Source organism: Seriola aureovittata, chromosome 10, assembly GCF_021018895.1.
Source record: "Seriola aureovittata isolate HTS-2021-v1 ecotype China chromosome 10, ASM2101889v1, whole genome shotgun sequence".
Classification (NCBI taxonomy): Eukaryota; Metazoa; Chordata; class Actinopteri; order Carangiformes; family Carangidae; genus Seriola; species Seriola aureovittata.
In genome coordinates, this window is record NC_079373.1 from 22552984 (window position 1) to 22578120 (window position 25137).

Below are 25137 nucleotides of genomic sequence, written 5' to 3' on the forward strand. Positions count from 1 at the left end.
AGTGCCTATATCACTACTGAACTCCTCCAGCATAAAAGCAGTTACTTCAAAACACACACAACTATATACATTCAAACACGCGTACACACACGTGCAATTTACATCTTTGCGCACCAAGCCCACAATAATTGGAGACAAAAGAATGTGGCTTTGCAGTATTTAATTCAGTTATGTCTAATTATCCCATGTAAAAATAGCTGATATCTAGGGCAAAAGCAACGAGATGGAACATTGTTGTCTGCAGAGGGAAGACCTAGTGGAGCTGGCGAGAGTTCAACACAGCAGAGGACATGGAGAGAGAGATGGGGAGGGAGGAAGGGAGAGAATGATAAAGGAAGATGCGGAGAGAGTGTGCTTTAGGCTACATAAATATAACATGAACTCTATCCACTAGTGGCAGGCAGGAAGGCAGCACAATGGACCGATGTTCAGAAGTGCTTTGTGAGGGCGTGGAGAATAGACTGTGCTACCTTCTCACCTCAGGAATATCAGGCTTTGATACCAGCGAGATGGAGAGAGAGAGAGAGAGCGAGAGAGTTTGTGTGTGTGTGTGCGTGTGAACGAAAGACAAAAGTAGAGTGAACCTGCAGTCAGTTCTCAACCGTGCGTGACCCTGACGCTGCACTCAGCAGACTCCGCTTCCAATGGGTCTAATGTTTGTAAAGCTCACGCTCACAGTGTTATGTGACCAACAATGTGACCAATGTGTTGTCACTGGTCACATGACACTGTTGTCATTGTTCACATTTCGCTGTCCTGTCATTACAATTGGTTTAATGGTTGTACATCTGTTTATTTTAAAACCCTGATGTGAGATGTCTTGTTGCAATAGGCCTTATGTAACAAAGACTGCCTATAAGCCCCATTCATTCTGCTTCAATCTTCCCCTTTTTTCCCTGTCAGTCACTTCTCACTTCCCCTCCATTCACCAGATGCCTGTGGGCTTTCCTACCTGTCCCAGTCTCCTGACCTTCCCCGCCCACTCACACACCTGTTCCCGTTTCCCATTAGCCCTGTCAGCAATTTTGGCTCATTTCCACTTGTCCTCTGCCAGATCGTCTGTGTTGCTTGTCATAATGCTCTCGCCGGCCTGCCTGTAACCTGTTCCTGATCTTGTTCGTGTTTCCTGTTCTAGCCGCCTATACCTGTGTTTTTGACAGACTGCCCATTTTTGACCCACCTGCTTGCCTTGCCTCTTTAGACTCATTTGCCTGAAATATGTTTAAGCCATAACCCTCTTCTTCCATCAAAGGGCACCTAACTGAACATGCCCTTTTGAGTGTCTGTCAGTGGCAACAAGTTTGAACATGTAATGCGACCATGTGAGAAGACAAAAAACTGTGCCAAACGAAAAAGTTTAGATCCTGCCTTCAGCATACATGATCAATCACTGAAAAGTAAAGGAGGCAAAATCACTGAAAGTTACTGTAATGGTCTACCCTCTCAGTAACTGCATATGAACTCTGTGCTTTCTGTTTTATTTTTTAATCTCTTCCCTGTTGTGTATTTGGTAGTTTTCCTTCCTATCTTGGTCTAGGTTTTCCACTTTTGTGATTTCCCTTGTGACTCCCAGATTTGATTGTTTCTCCATTGAAGTAAGACTTTTGTGTTTTCATTGTTGACTAAACTGTACCAGCTCCGCCTCTGAGTCTGCATGTTTCCCTGCCAGCGAACTTTGGTTCAGATAGCTTCCAGCCTGCATCCAAGCCAGCTCTGCGGTCTGCCTCGCTATCGGGTAGCCTCCAGTCTGTATCCAAGTCGGATACCTCACTTACCCTTACCCTACTAAATGTTCTCTCCTGTTCCCAATTTGGACCCTTGGATTAGGTTGAGTTGAAGATGTTGTCCTTGAAGACAGAACTTATTGCATGATTTAGTCTGGGCTAAGCACATCGGTGAAATCTATGCACTCTCCATGCAGCAGGCATGTATACAGTTTCCCTTGGGGAATGCCAAGGTCAGTATGCAACCTAACCCAGCCTTTATCCTGAAGGTTACAAACTCATAATCCCCAATGGAACTGGCCGCTTTCTATTCCCCACCTTTCTCCTCTGAGGAGCACCAGCATCCAGTTCATGCACTGCAGATTTATTTGGACAGAAGACAGGGTTTTAGACAGGATGAATAGTTATTTGTGTCTTGGGGAACCACACATGGGAAAGCCAGTGTCCAAGCAGTTTCGTTAAGGGGCTGTCACCCTGGCTTATACTAGCAGGGGTGTTCAGCCTCCTGCCTGACTCTGTGCACATTCCACAAGTTGTCAAGTGGTGTGTGTGGCTGCATGTTGGGCCTTGCCCCACTTGTTTGCTAGATTGTCATGGCACCAATTCTGGCACAATTGTTCCTCGGTGCAGGCTCTTCTCAGAATATGGCCCACTTGTCAAGTGCCACAGGAGACAGTTGTCTTCTTTACAGGCCTATCTGGCAATTTGGGAGTCAGTATCGCTCCCATAGTGAGACATGAAACAAATGCTATGAATGAGAACTTAAGGTTATGGATACCACCCTGGTTATCTAATCAGCATGAATGAGTGTCTCACCAGGCCACATTGCATATGAAACAGAGGAAGAGGTGAGCGTGTCTTGAATGACAACTGACACTATGCCCAATATATAGGAGTGGGGTCCCATCCCCTCCTGATACAGGTGTCACTAGTGCCAGTCAATGACTGCTGGCATAACATTATTTGTGTTTCTGAGGTCCTGTGGTTCCTATAGTGAGACACTCATTCATTTTAATCAGAGACACTCTTAACTTTGGTTTTCATACATTTCAGGAAGATATTGATCCTTTTGGTTTGCATCAATAAAGAGAGCTGGATTTCTTTATTACAATGTGTATCTTATTGGAATCTTTTATGGAAGATAACCCAACAGATAACAAATGAAACAACTTTGTTAACACTAAAGAAACATCTTGAAATGTTTTAGTTGGGTAGGAAAACATAAATGTGACTGGGACTTTCTGAAAATTAAAGTGCTTAAACTCAGTGTCATGTTTTAGTAATGAAACCTAAATATTTCTGATCATCAGAAAACATGCAACTCAGTTTACTTATGCCCCAGGTCTAACGAAGAGAACTCTTAAATATAATTGCCAGTGAATAGTAGTTTTGATGTATATTACTACTAATAGTTTCCCTGAGTGGGTGGTAGCAGAGTTTAGAAAAGGCTTGTGAAATTCATGAGACACAGTGACATATACCCTATGCATGGGTGGATCAAAGGTGTTACTTTTAGTGAAACTGTCACACCACAGCAGATATTGCAGAATGTATTTCTGAAAACACACTCTTCTAATTTCTGTCATAATCTCAGTACCTTCACATTCCAGATCACAGTAAAAGCAATTGCTGTTAAGGTATGAAATCTTTAAGCCAAATCCCCTTTTTTGGGGCTGTAATTCTACATCTGCCCCTGGTTTATTCCATTGCTGTCCTGTCTGTATCTGTTACCACTGCATGTCTGTTGGCTGACTTATTCAGTGGCTGCTACTTGATGTTCTCTTGTTGTGTGTATAAAAAAGCCAAATCCGCGCAGAGATGACAGAGGGTGTAATCGCTAGCTATGTGATTCAACAATACGACTCTTAGAAGCTATTCAGAGTGGGGCCTGTCCTTGACCCTTAAGGAGCTTGTAATGTGGGCTTTTTTCCCACTCTTTGTATTTACCGGCAGAAATGAGGAGGGGTGACAGGGGTGGAGGGGGGACCAACCACTGAGAGAGGGGTTTTTCCCCCTCCATGCCAGCAGCAGTCACACTGGGGGAGCTATGCAAGCAAGCACGCATGCACGCGCACACACACGCATTCACACACGGGTTTCCTGGCGTGCACTCATTTCATAGGGAGGGAGAGGTGAAGGTTGGAGGGTGAGGCAGAGGGAGACAGGAGGGATGGGGAGGGGGGTTGGGAGGAGCGGGAGTGGGGGTGGGGGGTACAGAGACAAGAGCCCCCCACCTTCCCAAACCCCGGCAGGGGGTCAAACTTAAAGGCTGCTCTGCCTCTCCATGGGAGGACTGGGTGGGGGGGGGTGGGAGGGTGGGCAGGGAGGCTCAATCTGCAGAGGGCAGTGGTCCTGCTGGTCAGCACAGGGAGCTCCACGTTACCCAGTTATCCATGACAACCAGAGAGGGAGAGAGAGGGAGGAGAGGGAAAGTCAGAGAGACAGACAGAGAGAGAGAGAGCGGAGAGGGAACATGGAAAAGCTCAGCTGCGGTCAGAGAGCGCTCAGTTGGAGCAGAGTGTGAAGAACAAAGCACCCAGTGATTTTCATTTTTTCCCCTCTTTGTCTCCTTTATATTGTACACAGACGTGTCCCTCTTTCCTTTACTGGAAATAAAGGAACTTTGAAGAAGACACACAAACACAGATGCACACACACACACACACACACACACACACACACACGTCCATGTGCAGACCATACAGTCATTGGTGCACACGCTTTTGTGTTGCTAATTGAATTATGTTTATACAGTAAGTCAAACGATTTATTTTCACTTTGAAAGAAGGTGCCCTGCGATGCAAAAGCAGTTCTAAAAAAAAGCACCACAGAAGAGGGCAATGGAGGACACAGAGGAATTTTTTTTAAGGAACTGGCTCAACAGATTTTAAACCTTTGACGGTACATTACTGCAACACAAAGGTCTACGCTCGTGTACTCTCATGACTGCATTGAAACAGACATTTCATGTGGTCACGATCTAAAGTGTGGAAAATGTTCATTACGCACGGATAGGTTCTGCTCACCCTAAATGAATAGGCTTAAACTAATCCTGTCAGAAACTGTCATAAAGAAATTAATCCACCACAAATAAGTGAAATGATAAACCCTCAAGAAAATGGGAGCATTTCAAGATAAAAAAAAATGTCTGACATTCCAAAATACCGTGAAGAAATTTTCTGGAAGGAATCAACCATTACAGGGTGAATCTATGCCTTTGTTCCCTGCAAGCTCAGTATTGCTTTTCCTGCTTAAATCTTTTTTCTGAATTTCTGGACTAAAATACTATAAAAATGTATAAGGGGCAAAACATCAAATTCAAAGTCATGTCGGCATTAGGAGTGTAGAGAGCGAGAAGCTTTCACACAAAATCACTCAGTGTCTCTGTATAACATTGTTACCCAAACTCTGAAAGAGAGGAAAGATTTGGACATCTAAAATACTTTTAGGTGCTGAACAGGAGAAACCAATAATACAAAGTGAAGAATGTCTGCATATTATCAAATTATAGGACATGTGAACCAGTTTTTGTTTAAATCGCCCCTAAGTCAACTTATATTGATGCTTTTATGATGATTCAAGCTGACCACAGCTATAAGACAAAATTTGGGTGAAGGTGTGCTCCACATCTTGCTCAGCCAGAATACAGCACACGCATTAAAGGAGATAAATACTGAAAATAACTTTCATTGAACTCAATTTAACTCTACAGTAACTCCAGGCAGGCCTATGCTGTGGCAATTCATTACGCTACAGCTTACAACCAAATTTTGCCATCACTATTTTGTTTCCTCTGTCCACCCATAACACAGTATTTTCATTCACAGCTATTCCATTGCTCATCTCAGCATACAGATATCCAAGCAACACAATGATGGAAAATCACTTTTGATCACAGCTAGAGATGAAAAACGCTGTCTTGTCATTTGCGACTGTGACAGGTAGTGACACTGGTTGCTGGCTGATAGCACTATCCTCCACAGCTGAGCAGTGTCTGTATTCAAAACTTGATACCTCACCAGCCGATGACATAACCACTCACTGTTGAGTTTTTGTCAACTGTCAATCAGTAATCGAAGTTACTGATTACACATTTTAACCTATAGAACCTCTTCCACATCCCACTTCAATCCGATCCACATTTTCCCTGTCTCTTCCCTCTGTAGTCTCTGAATCCCTGTTGTAGTTGTGCCAGTCGGCCACAGCTGGGCGCTGTTGCCTAACTCTCCCCCTGCCTCCCCTCTCTCTCTCTCCATCAGCCCTGCCTGCCTCTCTCCTGCCTCTCTGCCTCAGCCAACCCGGGCTGTGCCGAGCTGCTCCCTGCGGGATCAGAGCGCTCCCCCGCCGGGACCCTTCTCTCACATCCCCCTGCTGGGACGCGGCTACATTTCCAGCCAAGCACTGCCTGCCTTGGCTTTATTATGTGTGTCTGCGCCGCAGCCCCGCCAGCAGAGGCAGGCAGAGGAGGAGGAGGGAGACTGGTAGCCAGAGTCAGGACAAAGAAAAAGCAGGGAGACAGAGGCTAGCGAAGGGTTAGACTGGTAGAAATATTAGGCTGCTATTAATACCGCCGGCAGTGCATTGGGAAATATTAACAAAAAGAAAGCGTGGGTAGTAAAAGCAGTATTCCCCTCGGGGTGGAGATGCAGGGGAAGAGCGCAATGTCCATGCCACCAGACCACCACCACCACTGCCTAGTGTAGAATAGCGGGACGAAACATAGACGGCTGGTCGGTTCGGATCGGTGCCGCTTTCCAGGAGGGAAATGAAAAACCAAACAGACTGAAATAGTTTCGATAAACTAAAAAAAAAAAAAAACACACACCAACGAAGAAGCCAGGAGTGCGGGGGAAGAAGCCACGTTTCATTTTGAAAGCAATTTCCCAAAACATTCTCCGTCGCCTCTCCTCACCTGGACCGTCACGTACCGCTCTGGCACCGCCACCTCACACTCGGACGGTGCCGCTGTCACTTTTAGTTAATACCGCGCGGGACCTGCTCAGGTGTTTGAGGCGCGCGTGGCTGGCAGCTCGCGCCCCGGTCCGTTAGTGCTGGAAGAAGTCGGAGCGGCACGAGCGTCCGGAGCTGCACCGGAGAGGCAAAGCGCGTGCGGAGCGAAAGAGAAGACACACACACAAAAAAAGCGAGGCTGTCGGCGTCGCGGTGACGGGGAAGAAGGGAACAACAACGAGAAGTTGTTCCCGTTTATTCTACAGGTTGTGCGAGTCACAGCGACCGTCGAAGAAGAAAACGCACCAGAGGAGCCGAGTGCCGCCTCCCAGCCGCTTCACTCCCGGTGTGTTTGGTTTGTTGTCGTTGGACTAACGACCGTTACCCACTCAGACACTGAAGCTGCCGCATTGCAACAGGCGAAGAAGCATCAGCGAAGTGGAGGAGGAAAGATAACCTGACTGTGTTCGCCTGTATGGTTAGCTGAAAACACGGAACGGAACAAAAACAATTAAAGATTAAAAAAAACAAAAAAGCAGTTCGAGACCAGAGATGTCTAGACGAAAACAGGCCAAGCCGCGCTCAGTTAAAGGTAAGAAACTGTTTATTTTCTGCCTCATGTGAACGGACAGTTAATTCTGGCGTGAGGATTGAAGCCAACGACCAAAACCATGACCAAGCTTTCATTCCCAACTCTGGTGCCTTGTGTCAGCTAATTTAATTTAATTTCCCCCAAAGGGTCGCAGGCAGTCTGTGTGTAGCTAGTTTTACATCAAAGGTAAATCAATGTCACTTACGTTAAGAATCAGCGTGTAAGGTCACTTTTAGTGTTGGCTCAGTAATTGTTTGTAAATGGCCACGACTCTGTTAAAGTGATTAAAAGGGAAGACAAGTGCCGTAGTTTAATTTTACCGTCTACTAATTGTTTCTAATGGTCTTGTCGATGTCAGAAATAAGCTTTCAAAGAGCTGTAATTTCTGTGTCCGCTGGTCCACCAGGCTAATTGTTTTCAATTAGCTGCCACACTGTCAGGACAGGAAAGATGATACACTGGAGTATGGCTTCTCGGGTGCTTGGATTGTGTAATTCACTTGGTTAATGGGCCACTAGTCTGGATTATTCACATGTTGTGATTTATTGCACTTGTCCTAAACTGCACACTGCTGCTTTGTTGTAGTAAATGTGACTGTTTGACCCCATCAAGTCACTTAGCCCTCACTCTAAATGTTTGTACAGTCCCTCACATTTCTATTCACACCAAAACAATGATCAAAATTTGACTTAAAACCCACTTTCTTTTTCAAAGGTTGAAGCCCCCAACTATTTAAGGAAGGGACACTGCATGCTTGTTGGCTACACAGGCTTACATGCATTTGATCTGATATTTTAGAATCTTTATGGACATCTGGACATTTGACTTTTTCTCAAAAAGGTGGAAGATTTACCTTCCTACTTTAAAACAATGCCCTGAAAGATTGGACACAGATGCAGAACTTCTACTGACACATTCATATTCTTGAAATTCATTAAAATCCAAATTGTTTAAGGGATTTCTGAAAATCCTTATATCAAAAAAGTTGCCTTTTATTCTTTCAAAATGAAGCCTCAGTTTCCATTCCCATGAAATAGTATTCATTGCTGTGCATGGGTGAGTGGGCATCATGCATGAGGGCATGTGGTGGCCTTGGCCTCCATGTTTCCTTTATGGGACCCAGATGGGCAACGGGACGAACTGACCATGTGGTTGCCACCCCCTCCTCCATTTCCCCCATCATATAGACTTTCCTTTTTCTGTGACTATCTGTGAAAGAAGCAGATTTCTGACAGTGATTCAAACTGGGTGGTTAGTTTGATTAGCAGCATGATCTTCACTGCAGGATTTCAGCCACTCCTACGGGGTATGAAGTTAAGCCTGTTTCATCTGAGGTGGGGTGGGATTCATTTTATCAATAGTAGGCGGCTACGTACATGCCACACATGAAGTACTGACAGTGCGTGTTATTGTGTTCACTGGGGGATACGTTTGTGATTGTAACATCTATTACTGTGGGCTACGGTTTATGTGCAGGAAAACTGACAAGTTGAAGGAGCAGTTGTTTTTCAGTTAAGTCCACAGTACAGACGTACAGGGTGGTCACAGGGAAGAGGATATGATTGTGAGTGATGTATAAGCCTACAGATTCCACAGTCTGCTCAGGAATAAACTGAAAAGCTGGTTTCAGTTTTCAGTTGATACGGCCAATCTTCATATCTATAATAAAATTTGAATTGGTTGTTAAAGGTATAACTGCCAATTGTAGCCAAAAACAATACTCGATGCACTAAATTGATATTGCATCTTGTAAAGATGGAATTTTAAGGAAAGTAAGAGAGTCTCCAAAATTGAAACTAGTTTTGGCATGCATCTTAATTTGTGAAGTGTTTTGGAGAAAGGACTATGGTGTACACATATTGTTTTACTTGTGGTCTTGGGTTGACTCATGATTTGATTTTGCAACACAGTCTGTTTCCTTTCTTTCTCTACACTCTTAGACTCTTATAAGAAGTAGCATTAGAATAGCCACAAAAAGCACTTTAAATGTGTTGATGGATGCACATATGCGCAAATGGCAACTTATCTGTTTTGCTGCAGATACAGTAGATTAACTCGAGCTCTGCCAATATTTGTTAATCTTGCGCTCAACTAACAGGATCACAAAAGGACCTACAATTTGTGGTAGTTGTCATTGTCTAAAAATTTTTTTTTTGGTAGGTTGGCGGGCTGTTTCTCTCATTTTCTCATGTGTTTCTCATTTTTGTTTTTTATGTATGAAGACCAATAAATACATGGTCTACTCATGCTTGGAGGCCATTGCGTTTGACAGCAAATAATAGCAAATGGAAATCAACTGTTCAGAGAAGGGCTGCAATTGCTTTTGATAAAAAAGACTAATCTTTTAGTGTCAAATATAATGCTAAATGGTTATTGAAGGATATATATCGGAGTCTAAACTTTTGTCTTCAAATTATTTGACCGACAGTATAAAATAAACAATAGGGCATTGACTTTATAATGATCATAAATTAAGAATGGAGAAAAGGAAGATACTTCTCACATTTTTAAAGCTGTAATCAGCAAATGTTAAAGAAATGACTAAAACACTCCTGATAGATAATTTTTTGTAAGTGGCCAAAATCAATTATTAATCTACTTATTGTTTCAGCATGCGAGTGACATTGTATGAATTGTTGATTTGATCTGAATGATGTGGTTGAATGTGGTTGTTATTGCCTCCTGCTGTAGTGTTGTTGATGCTCGCTGCACTTTGTCAGTGGACAAATCAGCTGCTGTGGACCAGTGAATCTGTCCACTGCTGCTCTGTCATTGCTCTGTCAGTGTGTGTGTGTGTGTGTGTGTGTGTGTGTGTGTGTGTGTGTGTGTGTGTGTGTGTGTGTGTGGGCATGATTATACTTGCAAGATGTACATTCTTATATTTGTGTTTGCATGCATCATGGACATGCCTGCCTTGTGTGTCTGTGTGTGTGTGTGTGTTAGACCTCAGCAGCCTGGATAACCAGAGCTTAGCTTTAGTCAGGCAGCCAAGCGAAGCAGAGCGAAGCAAAGCTGAGGCAGACGACCACCACTGTGTGTGTGCAGCAAAGGTAACATAGCCCTTGTGGTCTAGCTTGCATAAGCACCGTGTGTTTTGTGTATGTGTACTGATGCATCTGTGTGTGTACATGCGTGTTGCTATCTGCCCTCCACACCTTGCCCCTCTGACAGCTTGGCAAGACTTGGTGTTGGGGGAAGATGAGAGAGGGTTGTAGGAGAGATAGATAGAGATGGAGGAGAAAGAGCGGGTGAAGGGTAAAGGGTAGAGAGAGGAGAGGTGTTCGGGGGCAGTGTAGGAGCAGGTGAGTGGGCAGAGAGGAGGGAGTGATGGAGGCCAGGACGAGGTGAGCATCGCCGGGGGATTATCTGTGTTTTCATGTTCTTCCGTCTTTCACCTGCTCACCCAACTCTGACTGGCTGGCTTGCTCACGGACTTACTGGCCAGCCAGGCATGCTAAAACAATAACAAACAAGCACAAAGTCCCACTTCATCCATCTCCTGCTATAGATTTGCACTGACTCAGAGTGGCCCTAGCTTGGAAATAATAGTTTTCTATGGAAAAGAAATTCTTAGCTGATACTCAGGTGATACATAGATATTTATTATCACTTTCATTTGATTTGTCACAATTCACCTATTGGGCTTGGGCCGATATTCAATGGGATGGAGAGTACAGTAATCTGTACATTACTTTAGTACCCATTGATTTGAACAATTCCTTTTTTTCAGGGTACGTTTAATTTTTTTAAGAAGTCAAACTTAATAACTTTTTTGCTGTTTTTGCAAATGCAGTTCTGTATTGATACCCTTTGCCTGTAGGTTTCAATAGCGTGATAAATAAATGATAAAATAACAAATGAAAAATATTGTACTCATTGTGACAATATCAATTCATTATGTTCATTATGTTCTTTTATTTATATATATATATATATATATATATATATATATATATATATATATATATATATATATATATATATATATGTATATGTGTATGTATGTATATATACCAATTTAATGAAACTATAGCCACAGAAAAGCCTGATCAAAACTATAACAAACAGCAGTATTCATATAACTGTTTCTCCAAGTTTCAGCAGTGCAGCTAAGTTCCTCTGATGGATTTACTTGACCAGTCCTGCCTTTACAGTGATTAGGTCTTGTCAACAATAGGGGGACTTAACTAATTGCGGTCTGTTAATTGAACAAGGACTAATGGCACGATGATGGGCCATGAAACTAGCTGATGGGGTGAGAGAAAAGGAGGGGTGAGCAGGAGAAAGAAATGAGAGAGCACGGCTTCTCTCTTATCAAACTATTATTTCAGTGGATTAATCCGTTTTTAATGTGTGTCTTTAGTGAGGCGAGGCAGCAAAAATCTCCTTCTCTGTCTGCTCTGGCAGCCTCGCTACCTCCTATCTCTCTCTCTCTCTCTCTCTCTCTCTCTCTCTCTCGCTCTCTCTCTCTCTCTCTCTCAGCTCTTAGCCCCTTGAGTCTCTCATGCATTATGTAGTGATGATTATTACTTAATTACACATTAATAAATCCGCTTCATTTGCAGGACATTAAACGGGAGTTGAGCGCATATGACAAGGAGATGGAGGGGAGGGAAGGCAGGGAAGACTGGAGACAAGAGAAAAGAGGGAGCACTTACTTTTTAGCATTTACTTGGTTTGTTTAGAGTGTTTATGGTTAGTGGAGCCGAGTGAGTCCTTTGACCAAGAGGGAGAGGGGGGTTTGAGTTTACTGTCGGCGTGTGGTGAGCTGAGCTCTTCTGGGCTAATGGCATCATTTCCACTTGATTTCCTCCTTTCTACATCTCTTGCTCACTCTTATTTGTTTCTCCCTGTCTCTCTTTTCCTCTCTTCTTTACATCACTTCACATTTGATTTTGGTTCGAACACCTTCCACCAGTTTATGAAATTTTTTTCCTGTGTTAACAGATTTTTTGTTGAATTATTAAGAACTTTTTTGTCTGTAGTCAGTTGACTGATGTGAGATAGATACTGTAGCTGCTGCTTGTGCTGGTCTTTGCAGACATACAGTCACTTCTGACCCAGCAGTAATTACAGGTGCAGTGTCATGCTCATGTATTAAACTGCTTGACGTTTGACCAAATTGTTCCCATAGCACTGATCATTGCAAACTTTAAAGTACCAAAACCTGACTTGATCATACACTGACTGAAACAATTATTTAGTTAGTTTTTACAATGTGTTTTAGTTGTTATGAAATATTTATTATTCTTGTTAACACAAGATTTAACACTCTGCCATTTGGGGAGTTTGACTTACTTTTTGTCAAAGAACAACATTGCAAATGGCAAAGAACAGTGAGGTTTTTAGATAAAAATTCCAATTATAAATGGCGACAGATTACCAGCATCTGCTAATTGTTGGGACAGCGATTTCATCGAAGGCATCTGGTGCACGTACTGAAGGAAAGGCAAACCCCTTATATCTAGTAGTGGCCACGTATCAGGAATTTTTGGCAGATAATAGTCTGCAATGTTTTCGGATGTCATGTGACCACTCAAGTCATGTCATTTGACTTAGATATGGAAAAAAGTTTTCATTTTGGTTTTGCAAAATATTGATTTGTCGAATAGCCTGAAAAACCACCTCATGTGAGTGTAAACATTTTTTTGCGACATTTAAGTGTTTTTTTGAAAATCACGTTTCCATTACCTGTTCTTTACTTCGCAGTTGCGCATTAAGCAGGTTAATGGGACCACAGCTACTTTATTGAGGAAATGGTGTACACTACACTACTGATTGATTCATCATTTGGTCTACAAAACCCAATGCAAGTGAAAAGTTTCAACGTTTTCCAGCTTGCTTTTTTTGTCTAAAATATTAGTTTTAACTTTTATTTAATAAGTGGAAATTAATTTGATTATCAAAATAGCTGCAGATTCTGTTGTTTGACTAATCAAATAATGGACTTATCATTTCAGCTGTACTCTACACTATCTTACTTTTTTACACTGGCAAGGGCTGCATGATGTTTCATGTAAGTATGTGATTTAAATCTAATAAGAGACTCTGGGATAGTAATTATTCATTGCCTGGAGTTAAAGTTATTGTCAATTAACTACTCAAGACTTGAAATTAACAACCGCCAACCCTGCGAATGTGGGTAAAAATTAATTGTGCTGGGAAATGTCATCAAGTTACAAGCCAGTTTGATAGTTGCTGAATCAACTCATGATTCTCCTACAAAGGAAAAATAAAATTGACCAGTGCAAATTGCTGGTCATGTGTGCAGGGACGATGACAAGTTTTTTTTTTTTTTTTGTTCATATAAGTGCTGTGGAACCTAGTATTATTATATCTGACAGCAGCAGCGGTATGAGGAATTGTGTAGTGTGTATAATATAATGCACTCGGAAAATATTCTAATATTTTTTTTGACATTTATTTATATTGCTGCCTTATGCTAAAATAAAAACCTGAACCATCATTAATCTACACTCAATGCCCCATAATGGCAAAAAAAAAACCTGAATTTTTTGCTAACTTATTAAAAAGGAAAAACTGAAAGTCTGAATACTTTCCGAATACACTGTACAGTACAGTTAATCTCTTATTTCTCTTCCCCTTTCTCACTCTCCAGTCTATTTTTCTTTCTCACTCTGCCTCTCTCTCCCCATCTGGCTTTACCATTAGATCAGTTTTAATGTCACCCTTTGGCAGAGCACAAAGCCTTTCATAGGGCGACTGGCTCTTATAAAACTCAGAGACACTACACATGTGGCTTTGATTACTCAAAGACAACAATATGCTTTTCTGCAGGTTAATCTGAGTGTATATGTGTTTGAAGCACCTTAGATGCTTTTAAATTGCTTTTATTAATACTAAAAATTGATAGCTTATCTTATTTTTGTTTGTGCAGCTATAAATAGTTTTAGCAATAGCACAATCAGTGTGTGTACAGTCACATTGAGTTACTCATTTATAAAAGCTTGTATTGGCTTTGCATTAAGGCTTGCTCAACCATTAAATGGCTTTCTGAAAGCTTTGTTTGGAATTCCATTGATTCCTCAGCAGGGGGTGGATTTGAGTTTTTGGTAGTTGTTTTTTTTTAAATAGGACAAAACAAGATAATGTAATTGTTGATTGGTGGAGCCCAGCAGCACCATCCATCGAATGTAACAGGAGTCATGTTGATCTGCTCCTAATTAAAACCAAATTACTGCACAATTGAAGGCTCAGAGAGTAGAATGGAACTCAGTAGAAAAACCGTTTCACTGAAAACAAAGGAAAAGCAGAGGTGTAAATAATAAAATGAACGATGCCTGAATTCCATTCAGCTCTTAGTTTCAAGGTCTTGTGTTGTGCAGGTTTTCCTACACTATCATAACTTACTGGAACACTTACAATGGAGCCAGTATGGTATTAGTAGCACCTGTGCTTTTCCTGCTCTGGCAAGTCACATGTCTCCTGTGCAAAAGACCTATTGAAAAGTGGAGAAATGGAGTGCAGTCAAACTTATGCTCTTGTGTTTGGCTGTAATTCTTAGAAAAGAGCTTCAGGTTTTGGTACATATTTTTTTTCTAACGACCTTAAGGAAACTTTCTGATTTTCATTAAGTCACCAGAAAGGTAGAAACAACTGATTGTTGTAATAGAATCATGTAATAGTCTTGAACTAAATAAAACAAAAACATATTATTGTTCACATTGTGTCAGAGATATCCTGGTTCATTGGTATTAAGTTGGTAGTAATTTGTGGTGTTTCTACATTGGCATACTTTAATTACATTTCTACGTGTTTGCAGTAATTTTGCGTCTCCATATAAACAGGATGTAAATTAGGCAGAAGAAATAATACTCTGTCCAATAAAACACCACCACTAACTGAAGCTAACTTTACCTTTGCGTTGACTGTTGCACTGTATGTATACGACTGAAATACATTTCTGTTTTTCTGGTGATTCAGTGCACTGCTCTGAGTCATTCGGGCATCTGGCGATTACGTGATCTTTTTGATCCTTGAGAGCTGATTTGAACTCAATGAAACACTGTGGGAAAACAACAAACAATAGTTAATGGTGTTGACTTGATCAATCCAGATTAAGAGCCATCCCTCATCAGGTTTAGAAGTAAAAAAATTGGTTTTGTTTAATATAATGGATAGAAAAAAGTCATAACATCTGGTAGGCTTGGTTAGGTTTTTATTGTACTGTGTGGGTGTACATGTTTTTGTTAGGACCTTTTCTGGTATAAACACTGATCTTGTCAGGACCAGTAGTCCCCATGAGAACCAGAGCCGGGTCCTAATGCGGCAAAACTTAATTTCTGAGGTTCTCGTTATGGTTAGGGTGAGACTGTCCATAATGAATGGAAGTCAATGCCCAATGTCCCAACAAGGATAGCTGCGTGTGTGTGTGTGTGTGTGTGTGTGTGTGTGTGAGAATTCATCTGTGTGTCCAAAAAGGGTGAAGTCCCTCAGTGAGGTGTGTGTATGCCAGCGACAACTCCTTATCAGCAGCCAGCCTGGTGTGGTTGTGCATGTACTCATGTGTGTGAGAGTGTGTGAGAACAGGGCATCATGGGCCAGGACTGTGCCATTGTAGCGGCTTAGCTAGCCTCGTTTATCAGCTGCAAACTCACTGGACCTTAACACACAACCACCCCTCTGGAGACACATGCACACACACATACACGAGCACAGTGTAGCTGAGCTCTGTGCATGCCCATAACCTCATCTTTTTAGACGAGAAAGATGATGCTGGTGTGACTATACACATACACACACGCACAGTCAATCCAGAAGTAGCTTGCCAGGCGCGTATCCCCCATCACGAGATACTCTCAGAGGACATGGGCCCTTCTAAGTTTCCTAGAAGGCCGTGTGTGTGCATTTATGTGTACAATCTCTCACAGTCTCTCACTAAGAAATTATGCTTGTTTCTTCCTTCAACACTGACTATTTGCCTGCAGTGTATTTGTCTGTCTAGGTTGGGTTGTTTAATTAAGTCTTATGTCCTGTGGTGTCTGTTCTCTTGATTTAAAGTGTATTGGATACCTAACTAGTGAAGGAACTAAAGATTTATTTTGTTATTAATAATCTTTTAATCTTTCATTTTGTCTTTTATGTAAAATGTGATAACTTGCTCATCACAAGTTGCTATAGCACAGAGTGATGCCTTAAAATTGCTCATAAACCCTAAAAGGATTTAATATACAGTGATTAAAAAAAGTTAAAAGTGAGCTTTTGAAAGTATAAGTAGCTATCGTTGGTATTTTTACATTACTATAAATTAATTACATGATTAATTCATTCATAATCATTATTATGGAGTAATTATGGCTTAATTTAAACCATCACTTATTATTGTTTGTTATTATTATTATTATTATTATTATTATTATTTAATATTTAAACATTAAAAATCCATGTTTGCTTTAAAAGTGCATTGGGTGTTACTTCTGGAAAAAAGGTTGTTGACTCTTTGGAGATGCACAGATTTCACAGACAAGACTCTGAAGTGGATATAGCCAGCAGGCATTCATATCTATGATAAATTATGTAGAATTGGTAAGGGAACACAAATACAAGCTTATTATTTTGGACCTAATTGCAGTAATTTCTTCCTCATTCAGCCCCTTTCCCCCTCTTCCCTCCTTTCCTCTCCTGCAGCATCCTACCCCCCCCCCCTCCCTTACTCTGCCTTCTACCCCCTTCCTCTCATAATCTCTCCCCCCTCCCTTCTCCTTCCTATTCTGTACATTAAACATTAGTGGTGGGGGCAATTAGCAGTGCCCCTCTGCACACCTGGCTGATGCATAATATATTTATTAGGCTACCCTCCCCTCCCTTCTCTCTCTGACACACACGCACACACTGCTGTTGATGAAGGGGTGACTTTTGGGAAATGGAGAATGTGTGTGTGTATAAGAAGTGTTCAAGCCTTATGCCTACTGGTCTGACCCTGCATAACCTCCCGAGTATGACTGGGTCAAAACTCATAGGTCTAGTCAGGTCTTCAGACAAAGTACTTCTTCTTTCTCAATTTCTATTGACTACAGACATTTTACTACATTTTAAGAAGCTGGTACATGGTACAAGATGGTACATCTTCTTAAAATGTATATTTTCCTGAGACAAGGCAGTTGCTGTATTTTGTCTGTTCTAATTTTGGTTTTGTAAATTTTGAGCATATCCCATTTATCTTCAATCTGAGAGAGTGCTCCTTTTTTCAGAAAGTGTCATGTATATATTTAGGAGTAAATTAAGAAGATTTTTTTTCTGTCTGTCTTATCTTGTTAGCACTTTTTGTTGCATGTCTACCAGTAACAATAGTACATGGAGATCCCACTATATTGCTGTTAAGACGACCCCTCATTATGCCGCCTTAGCTTGTTCACACTGAACCAAACAAAGCGAGCATAATTCTGCCCCCAGTGATTATCGCTGTCTGTCCCGCCATGCCAGCTCTCCCTTTTACACAGACGTCCATCCAGCTCCGTGACTATTGCTGCTGTCAGCATAAAGGCGGAACATAAAGGCCCCCCCCCCTTCTGTGTTTGTACCTTCCTGTTATACAGAAAGGTGATGTGGAATAAAGGAGCAACATTGCCGTCTTGAACAGGCACTGTAAAAGGGGGTTATATGTTATAAACCACCAAAGCCCCAAAACAGTTTTTCTAATTTTTCATTCATTCATTCATTTTTTTCAGTGTGCTTTTTGCCTGTTGCCCTTGCACAGAACACACACACACACACACACACACACACACACACACACACACACACACACACACACACACACACACACACACACACACACACACAGACGATGGACCCAGACTAATGTTCATTGTCCTCAGAGCGTGGAGTCTTCAACATAACAAGCTGCTTGTGTTGTGTTTCTTTTTTGTTGGACACTCTGCCGGGTCTTTGTAGTGCGCCCCACTATACCCTACCAATGGTTCTTTTTGGTGCTTGAGTCTTCAGTTGGTTTTTCCAGCTCTTTTCCATTCACCTCCTAGTCAAAAGGCAAAGATGTCCTGCTGTGACACATACAATGGAGTGAGAGAGAGAGCAGGAGAAAGTGAGAGAGCAAGAGAACGAGAGAGACTACTGCATAAGAAAGAATAGAAATGTAAAAGAAAATTTAAATTTGACCTGTTTTTGCAACTTAAAATTATATTCTCTTTTCAAGTGGCACTGTACAGCAGATTCAGTCTAATCTGTGCACTACATTCCCAAATGTCCTTGACAGAGTGAGTGAGTGAGTTTGTGATGAAGTTATATCATTGGTCAGCAGAGTATTGGTCATTGCTTTTTCAAAATGATTTAGTGTAAACATTTTCTGTTATGTCATGAGGGGGACGTTTACAGCAGATCAATAGAACAAACTGCTAAAGTAACACTTGGTTTGAGATATTCAGTAAGCATTGAACTAATAAGTAATGTTTCTCACAACAGTATAGTAAGCATCAGGCAGCAAAATAATTAGTTTTGTAGTCAGCACAGAAGAATGCTCAAAAACTTTTATTAGTTAAAATTTATTTAACTTTTTATATCATGTTTGCTTTTCTCTGCATTTTTCTCTGGATCTTGCTGAAGTTAGGAGAGCAAATGTGCACTTTAATGACTGCACTCGTAGGTTCAGAAAAGCCAGAGTGACTTTAATTGTACTGTGTAGAAATAACAGCAGAGGAGGATGAGGCGCTGTCTTCTCTTGTATGTCTGGTCCCTAATAAAAGCTTTATGCCTGTATCAAGACAGAATGAAATAAGGAGACAGTGTTGGAGGAGAAGTGGTAGAGCAAAAAGAGAATAAGAGATTGCATGGTGAGAACAGTGTGAAGGTGTGTCTGTGTGTGTGTGTTGGTCAGTGCAGGCCCATTTTAAAAATGCAGAAGTACTGTCTGTCTTAGATTCAGAGTTGATAAGCAGTCAGGGGACTAGCACATCCAGTCTCTTCTTCTCTCCTCTCCTCTCCTCTCCTCTCCTCTACTCTCGTCACATCTCCTCTACTCTCGTCCCATCTCCTCTCCTGTCCTCTCTGGGACTTTTTCTGAGCCTAAAGAAATAAATTGCAAAATTAGTTAAATAACTAACTAGCTGAGATAATTGCTCTCTTTAGGAGAATAATATCTGTAATACTTTGTTGTTTATTGACAGCATACTGAGCCAGAGGGTTTACTCTACCAAAGCGCAGTCAGTGTGGCACTTGAAGCTTAAATGTACAGATACTGTAGACTGCCCTGTTATCACTAGAGATCCTAGATATTGATAATTTTGATCTTGACTCATATCTTATTTATTAATGAGTCACTACTATGTTTCAAACATTGGTTGATTGATTTTTCCATCCTTGGGACTAAAATCTGTTGCTGAGCAATATTAGCAAAAACTCTCCTCGCTGGCTAGAATTGTAGTTGTTGCTAGGCAACATTAACTACTTGAACATTTTATCAGGAAGTGGCGGGGAACTATTAGGATGGTAAGTTTGTAAAGAATTGTAAAGTTTAAAAACAATAAAAACCTAAAATTTTTACCCAACAAAGATGAACTATTGTGAATATAAGACTTAAATTTAATCACAGTTTTGATAAAAGTTGCAAGACAAAAATAATCTGGAACAGACTGTTGGTATTTTGGGTTGTTTCAAAACTGGAAAGCACAGTTTGCATTTAGGATAAGATGCTTGATTATATGTCTACTCAAACAAACAAACAACCAGCCACGCTCCAAGCACACACGCGCTGTGTATATTTTTCTTGTTACTCCCAGAAGGAGAGTGACGAGTGAGTTAATCTGTCCGCCAGCGATGCGGCATGACACAAAGCTGTTTATTTCCCTTTTCCTCTCTGTCACTGTCTCTCTCTCTTTCTCTCTCCTCCTGTAAAGTCTAATCAAGTTTGTATCAAGCTAAATAATGCCTTAGCGTGAAATTGGTGTCTTCAGTCAAAAAGCACTCCCGAGCCTGTACTACAAGAGAAGGCAATTATGTACCCCTCCCTTCCCCACCTCTCCACCCTCCAGCCTTCACTGTTCTTGTTGCTCTTGTACTGCGTGTGTGTGTGTGTGTGTGAGAGTGAGTGTGTGTGTGTGAGTGAGTGAATGAATAATCATGCACTATAACTGCTATATTTCATAATTTGTCTCATCTGTTCCTGACAACATTTGAGTCTGTTCTCATATTCGAGCTCAGTCTTCTAATGGTGAACTCAGTGCCTGTATTTGACTTGTGTGTGTGTGTCCCTGTCTGTAATGGTGATTGGAGGCTGCTGGGGGAACTTCTAGTTCAGTTATTTCTGGCGCCCTCCCCAGAGTCGAGGTACTCCAGAGGAATGCTTTCCCTCTCCTCCTCTTGCCCTCTCTTTCTCTCTCTGTCCTACTCCTTTCTCCTTGCTGCCCTCCTTCACCTCTCGTCCTTCCTCCTGTTTTCATCCTCACCTCTTCCTCACCTTTCCTCTTCTTTACTGACTTCCCTTTAAATTTTTCTCCACTCTCTTTTTATCTTTCTCCTTCCACTTGTTTTCCCTCTTCTCCTCAGTCTCCTTCCTTTCCACTTCTTTGCTCTCCCTGTCTCTTCTGCTATTGATTCCTCTTCCCGCCACACTCTCTCTGACAGACAGAAAAACAAATGTCAGATCAGAGAGGCTCTTTAATCTCCAGCTGTGTTGTTTGGCCCTGAACATCAACTCTGTGATTGTCTGAGTGTGTGTCTGTGTGTGAAAATGAGTGTTATACTCTCTAGGTGTTGAGAGGTGAATTTACTGTTTGTTAATGAGCAGCTCTTAGTTTAAAAAGCTTGCGTGTGTGTTTCCCCTCTTTGGCTGGACCTCAACAGAGGAGCCAGCCCTATAAATGTGAATGTCTTGCTGACTAACTGACTAACTGAGTGATGAAGTTACAACATTGGTCAGCTGGCCAAATGTTGAAGTTACCCCCATTGGCCATTGGGCTTTCAAAATGAATTGGTGCAGCAAAGAGTTTCTATTACATTACCAGGGGGACTTTACAGGAAGTGTTGCCAACTTAGCGCCTTTGAAGCTTTGACTTTTCAGACCCCTTTAGCAAACATTAGCTACTTTCCACAGAAGAGAGTCACCAGTATCACCACGTGAATGCAGGTCAACATTTAGTATTAATGGGCTGCATTTCAGTCACAATTTCAAACTTTAATGACAACAGAAACAGAAGAACATGTAGATGAAAACAGCTTTATCGGGAATTAAGCTGCATTAAAATACTGTATATTTGAACACAGAAAGAAGGAGAGAAAGGAAACAGATAAAGGGCCGACACTAGGCAGAATGCAAATATGACGTCATGTATGCACATTTAACGTAATTTCCAGCAGGATTTAGTTACTTTTGGGTGGAAGTAGTTGTTTACAGTTTTCAACTACGTTCTCATTTTCATACATTGATCATACACAGTCTAGCCACACACTAGCTTTTGACCTATGCTTGTTCCTGTACTTCATGGACATTGCGTGCATGTGTGTATGAGTCGGTTTGTTTATGTGTGGAGAGGAGGCCAACTTCCAAAGTAGGAATAACACACCGTAGTTTAAAGAAAATAAAACTAGAAAGCCTTTGATTTTTACACCTGTATTAGTGATGATTGATTTGAGGCTTTCTTGTCTTTCATTCTATGATCAATAATTTTTTTTCTCAAGCCTTTTGGGGGGTTAACTTGTGTGTGTGTGTGTGTGTGTGTGTGTGTGTGTGTGTGTGTGTGTGTGTGTGTGTGTGTAAGAAAATGAGAGAGCATGTGTGTTTATGTTGTCATATTATGTTGGGGGTATGTTTTGGCAACTCGGTGGGACAGCACAACATGGTTTAAAACCACAGTGCTCATATACAGAAAGAAACAAAAGAGAGGGTGAGGGACAAAAAGGATGAAAAGATGAGGATTGTTGCAATGGAGGAACAGAGGGAAGAATGAAAAAGTAGTTTAGGTAAGAAAAGAACGAAAACTATGAAAACAAAATCAGGTAGTAGAAACATTCTGGACTAAAAAGAGGAAGAGAAGGGGAAAATGATGAGAGGGGAAGAGAGAGACAGCAGAGAGAGAAAGATAGAGAGGGCGATGGAGCTTGTCCGCCAGGCTTGTTTGGTTGTTGTTCTTTCTCTCTGCCATCCATCTAAGCCCTCTGCTACCTCTGTCCCTTTACACACACTCTCACAAACAAAAGCATGCATGCACACATACCCACACTGTCCCAAACCCCAGACTAGCCTGGTGTTTCTGGCCAGTGGCTCAGTGCTTGGGATGTGTGTCAGTGCGTGTGTTTATGTATTTTAAGGCTGTTTTGTTCAGAATGCACGCAGGCAGAGAGAGCGGTTTTACTGCTGATAAAAGTATTTGGTTAATCAGCTTCTGTCCCTGTCCCCTGACTAGAAGTGTTTGCATGTGTGTGTGTTTGACACAGGCCATTGAAGTTGGTGGGGCTCCCGGGGGGTGGGCTGGGGATGGAGATTGGCATCAGCCCTCGGCCAGTAGCGTCACAAAGTCGTTCCTGAGGGACAGGAAGGGCAGCCAATGAGAGAATCCCTCTGGAGCTATAGGGAGAAAGCGGGTTAGGGAGGGGAGGTGGGGGCTAGGAAGTGGGTTGAAGAGGGGAATTGAGAGGGGGGAGAGGGAGAGAGACAAAAAGGGAGGAGGGAGGAAGAAAAAAGGAGTGTCTAGGATGAGAAGGCGAGACAGACAGATAAAGAGAGAGAGAGTCGGCTGACAATTACCCTCTTGACTTCTGTCCAGCACCAGTTGTCAATCAGCCTGCCGCTCTGGGAAAAGAACCAGCCTATCATTGGCTACACTGACCCACATCCCGCCTCTCTGGGCCGCATGATTGGCCACAGTGACCCGTTCGTCAAAGAGATCTGGGAACACCAGAGCCTTGGGCTGCCTTGGGAATAAGTGGCCCTGATACTGTGTGTGCATGCATGTGTTGTTTAGGAGGAAAAAAGACAAAGGGCTTTCTTATTGACGCTATAACTGCTTTCATGGGACAGAAGACAACGAGAGACAGGGATTGAAGGGGAGCAAATGGGAATGTGGTAGAAGAGGGGACATGCTGAGGGAGATAAGGAAGAGACATGGAGAAAAGGATAGACAGAGGGATGAAAAAGAAATCGACAACGGATGAGTGAGGAAGATGGATGTTAGAATAAAGCATGGAAGGTTAGCAGTAGTCAGGGGAGAAACACTGTAAATACGTAGGGGAGAGAGACAAGAGGATAATGAACAAGGAAAGACAGAATAGAAATGTGAGTAAGGGAAAGAGTGAGGGAAAATTAGATCAGGTTGTAAATACAGGAGGAAAAGATGGAGGAAAGAGAAGAGTGGAGAGAGGTGCACTGATGTACTGCTTTGTAGCGGTGTGTGAGTCTGTGTATATGCACATGGATAATTAATGACAACATGTGTGTAAATATTTGTTTGTGATAACATCATCATGATGCAGAGGCTTCTCTTCTCTTCTCTTCTCTTCTTGTCTCTCCTCTCCTCTCCTCTCCCTTGATGTAAAGTAAATCTAAAATTGGAGCATGCCAAAACAGCCTAACCTCACGGCTGTGTGTTAGGCCTTATCTGCCAGCTTTAGTATAGTTAACCTGCTTTTCCACTATGAGTGCTTTACTTTATTACAACAAACTTTTTTAAGGGTTTAAATCTTTTATTGTTGTAGAAAGCTTAACAGAAGCAACCGGAGGTGTTGTAGAGGGTTTGATTGGATGTGGATAGAGCAAAATGTGTGGAAATATAGGTCAGCATTCTATTATCATATCCATTGGGGATGCTACTTACTCTTCAAATGAGTTAATTCATTGTATAAACTTTGAATGGTTTGCTAGTTAGTATAACAGTAGTTTGTTTTTCTAGATTCAGGTGCTGTGTTGGAAAATGTAATTAATTGTCTTCCCTCTTAAACCCATGTGTAAATATTTGCATTGCTTTGCTAAAAAGACTGCAGATGGAACACGCATATCATTCCTGGGCTGTATGACGGCTGCAGGTGTTCACTCACCTGAAAGAGAGGGACCGCATATGTTTTACTAACAGTTATGGATGACTTAGCTCTTAGTTTAAGTAATATTTTAAAGGTTTTAGCTTTGTACTTGGGGGAGGTGGTCTGATTATTCATTAATTCATTATCATTTATCATTCATGTGGGATGTTGTGCTAGGAGATGCATTTTTGTCTTAGATGCACTGATCGTTGCTTGGTCTTATCATCTGCAGGTTTAAGGCATGTCTCCTCATAGCACTGCACAGTCAACATTAGACAGCATTTCCCAAACATAGGCTCTAATTCAGCCCACTTGGTGGATTAAGACCAGCCCAGGTAGATAAAATCACTCGGTTTCACTTTAGGTAAGTCCTAGATTAGAATGATATTTTCACTGTTTTCAAACCAACTAAATTTTGGCTGCACACCTGTCTTAGTTACATACGCTGCACTTACTGAGTGCTAAAAATATTTAGTGTTGCAGTTGGTTTGGTTACTGTTGGTGTGTGTGCTTGTGTCTGTGTTATGTGTGTGTTTGCATCTGATTATTTATTGGGACTGTGTAGTCTGCATGTGAGGTTGACGTTGTTTATTCTATGTTGTCAGATTATGTGGTTCCCTTATATACTGCTCGTAACTCCACTAATTGACATCCACACATACAAAAGATTTGTGTGCAAGCAGCAGTGGTTCCTCCAAATGTGATGACAGTTCATCTTCGTCTTTGACATTCCTACCATCTGCACACTTCTTACACCAATATTTGGAAATTACCCAGGATGCCAAATAAATACAAATAATGTGTATTTCTATTACGTATACATGCTTTGCAACTGCATTCATGAGAGGTACTTCAAAACCTTAGTAGGGCACACATAATCAAAGAACA

At 41.7% G+C, this 25137-nt stretch overlaps 1 protein-coding gene across 2 annotated transcripts in view; it reads left to right on the forward strand.

Moving 5' to 3' along the window:
* The first annotated feature begins 6022 nt into the window (after positions 1 to 6022).
* Positions 6023 to 25137, forward strand: part of znf423 (zinc finger protein 423) — a 153234-nt gene continuing 134119 nt past the window's right edge. For both annotated transcript variants that reach the window (XM_056387305.1, XM_056387306.1), the window contains exon 1: positions 6023 to 7266. In XM_056387305.1, coding sequence (XP_056243280.1) covers positions 7227 to 7266 — 40 coding nt within the window. In that variant the 5' untranslated portion in view covers positions 6023 to 7226. The remainder of the gene's footprint in view (positions 7267 to 25137) is intronic.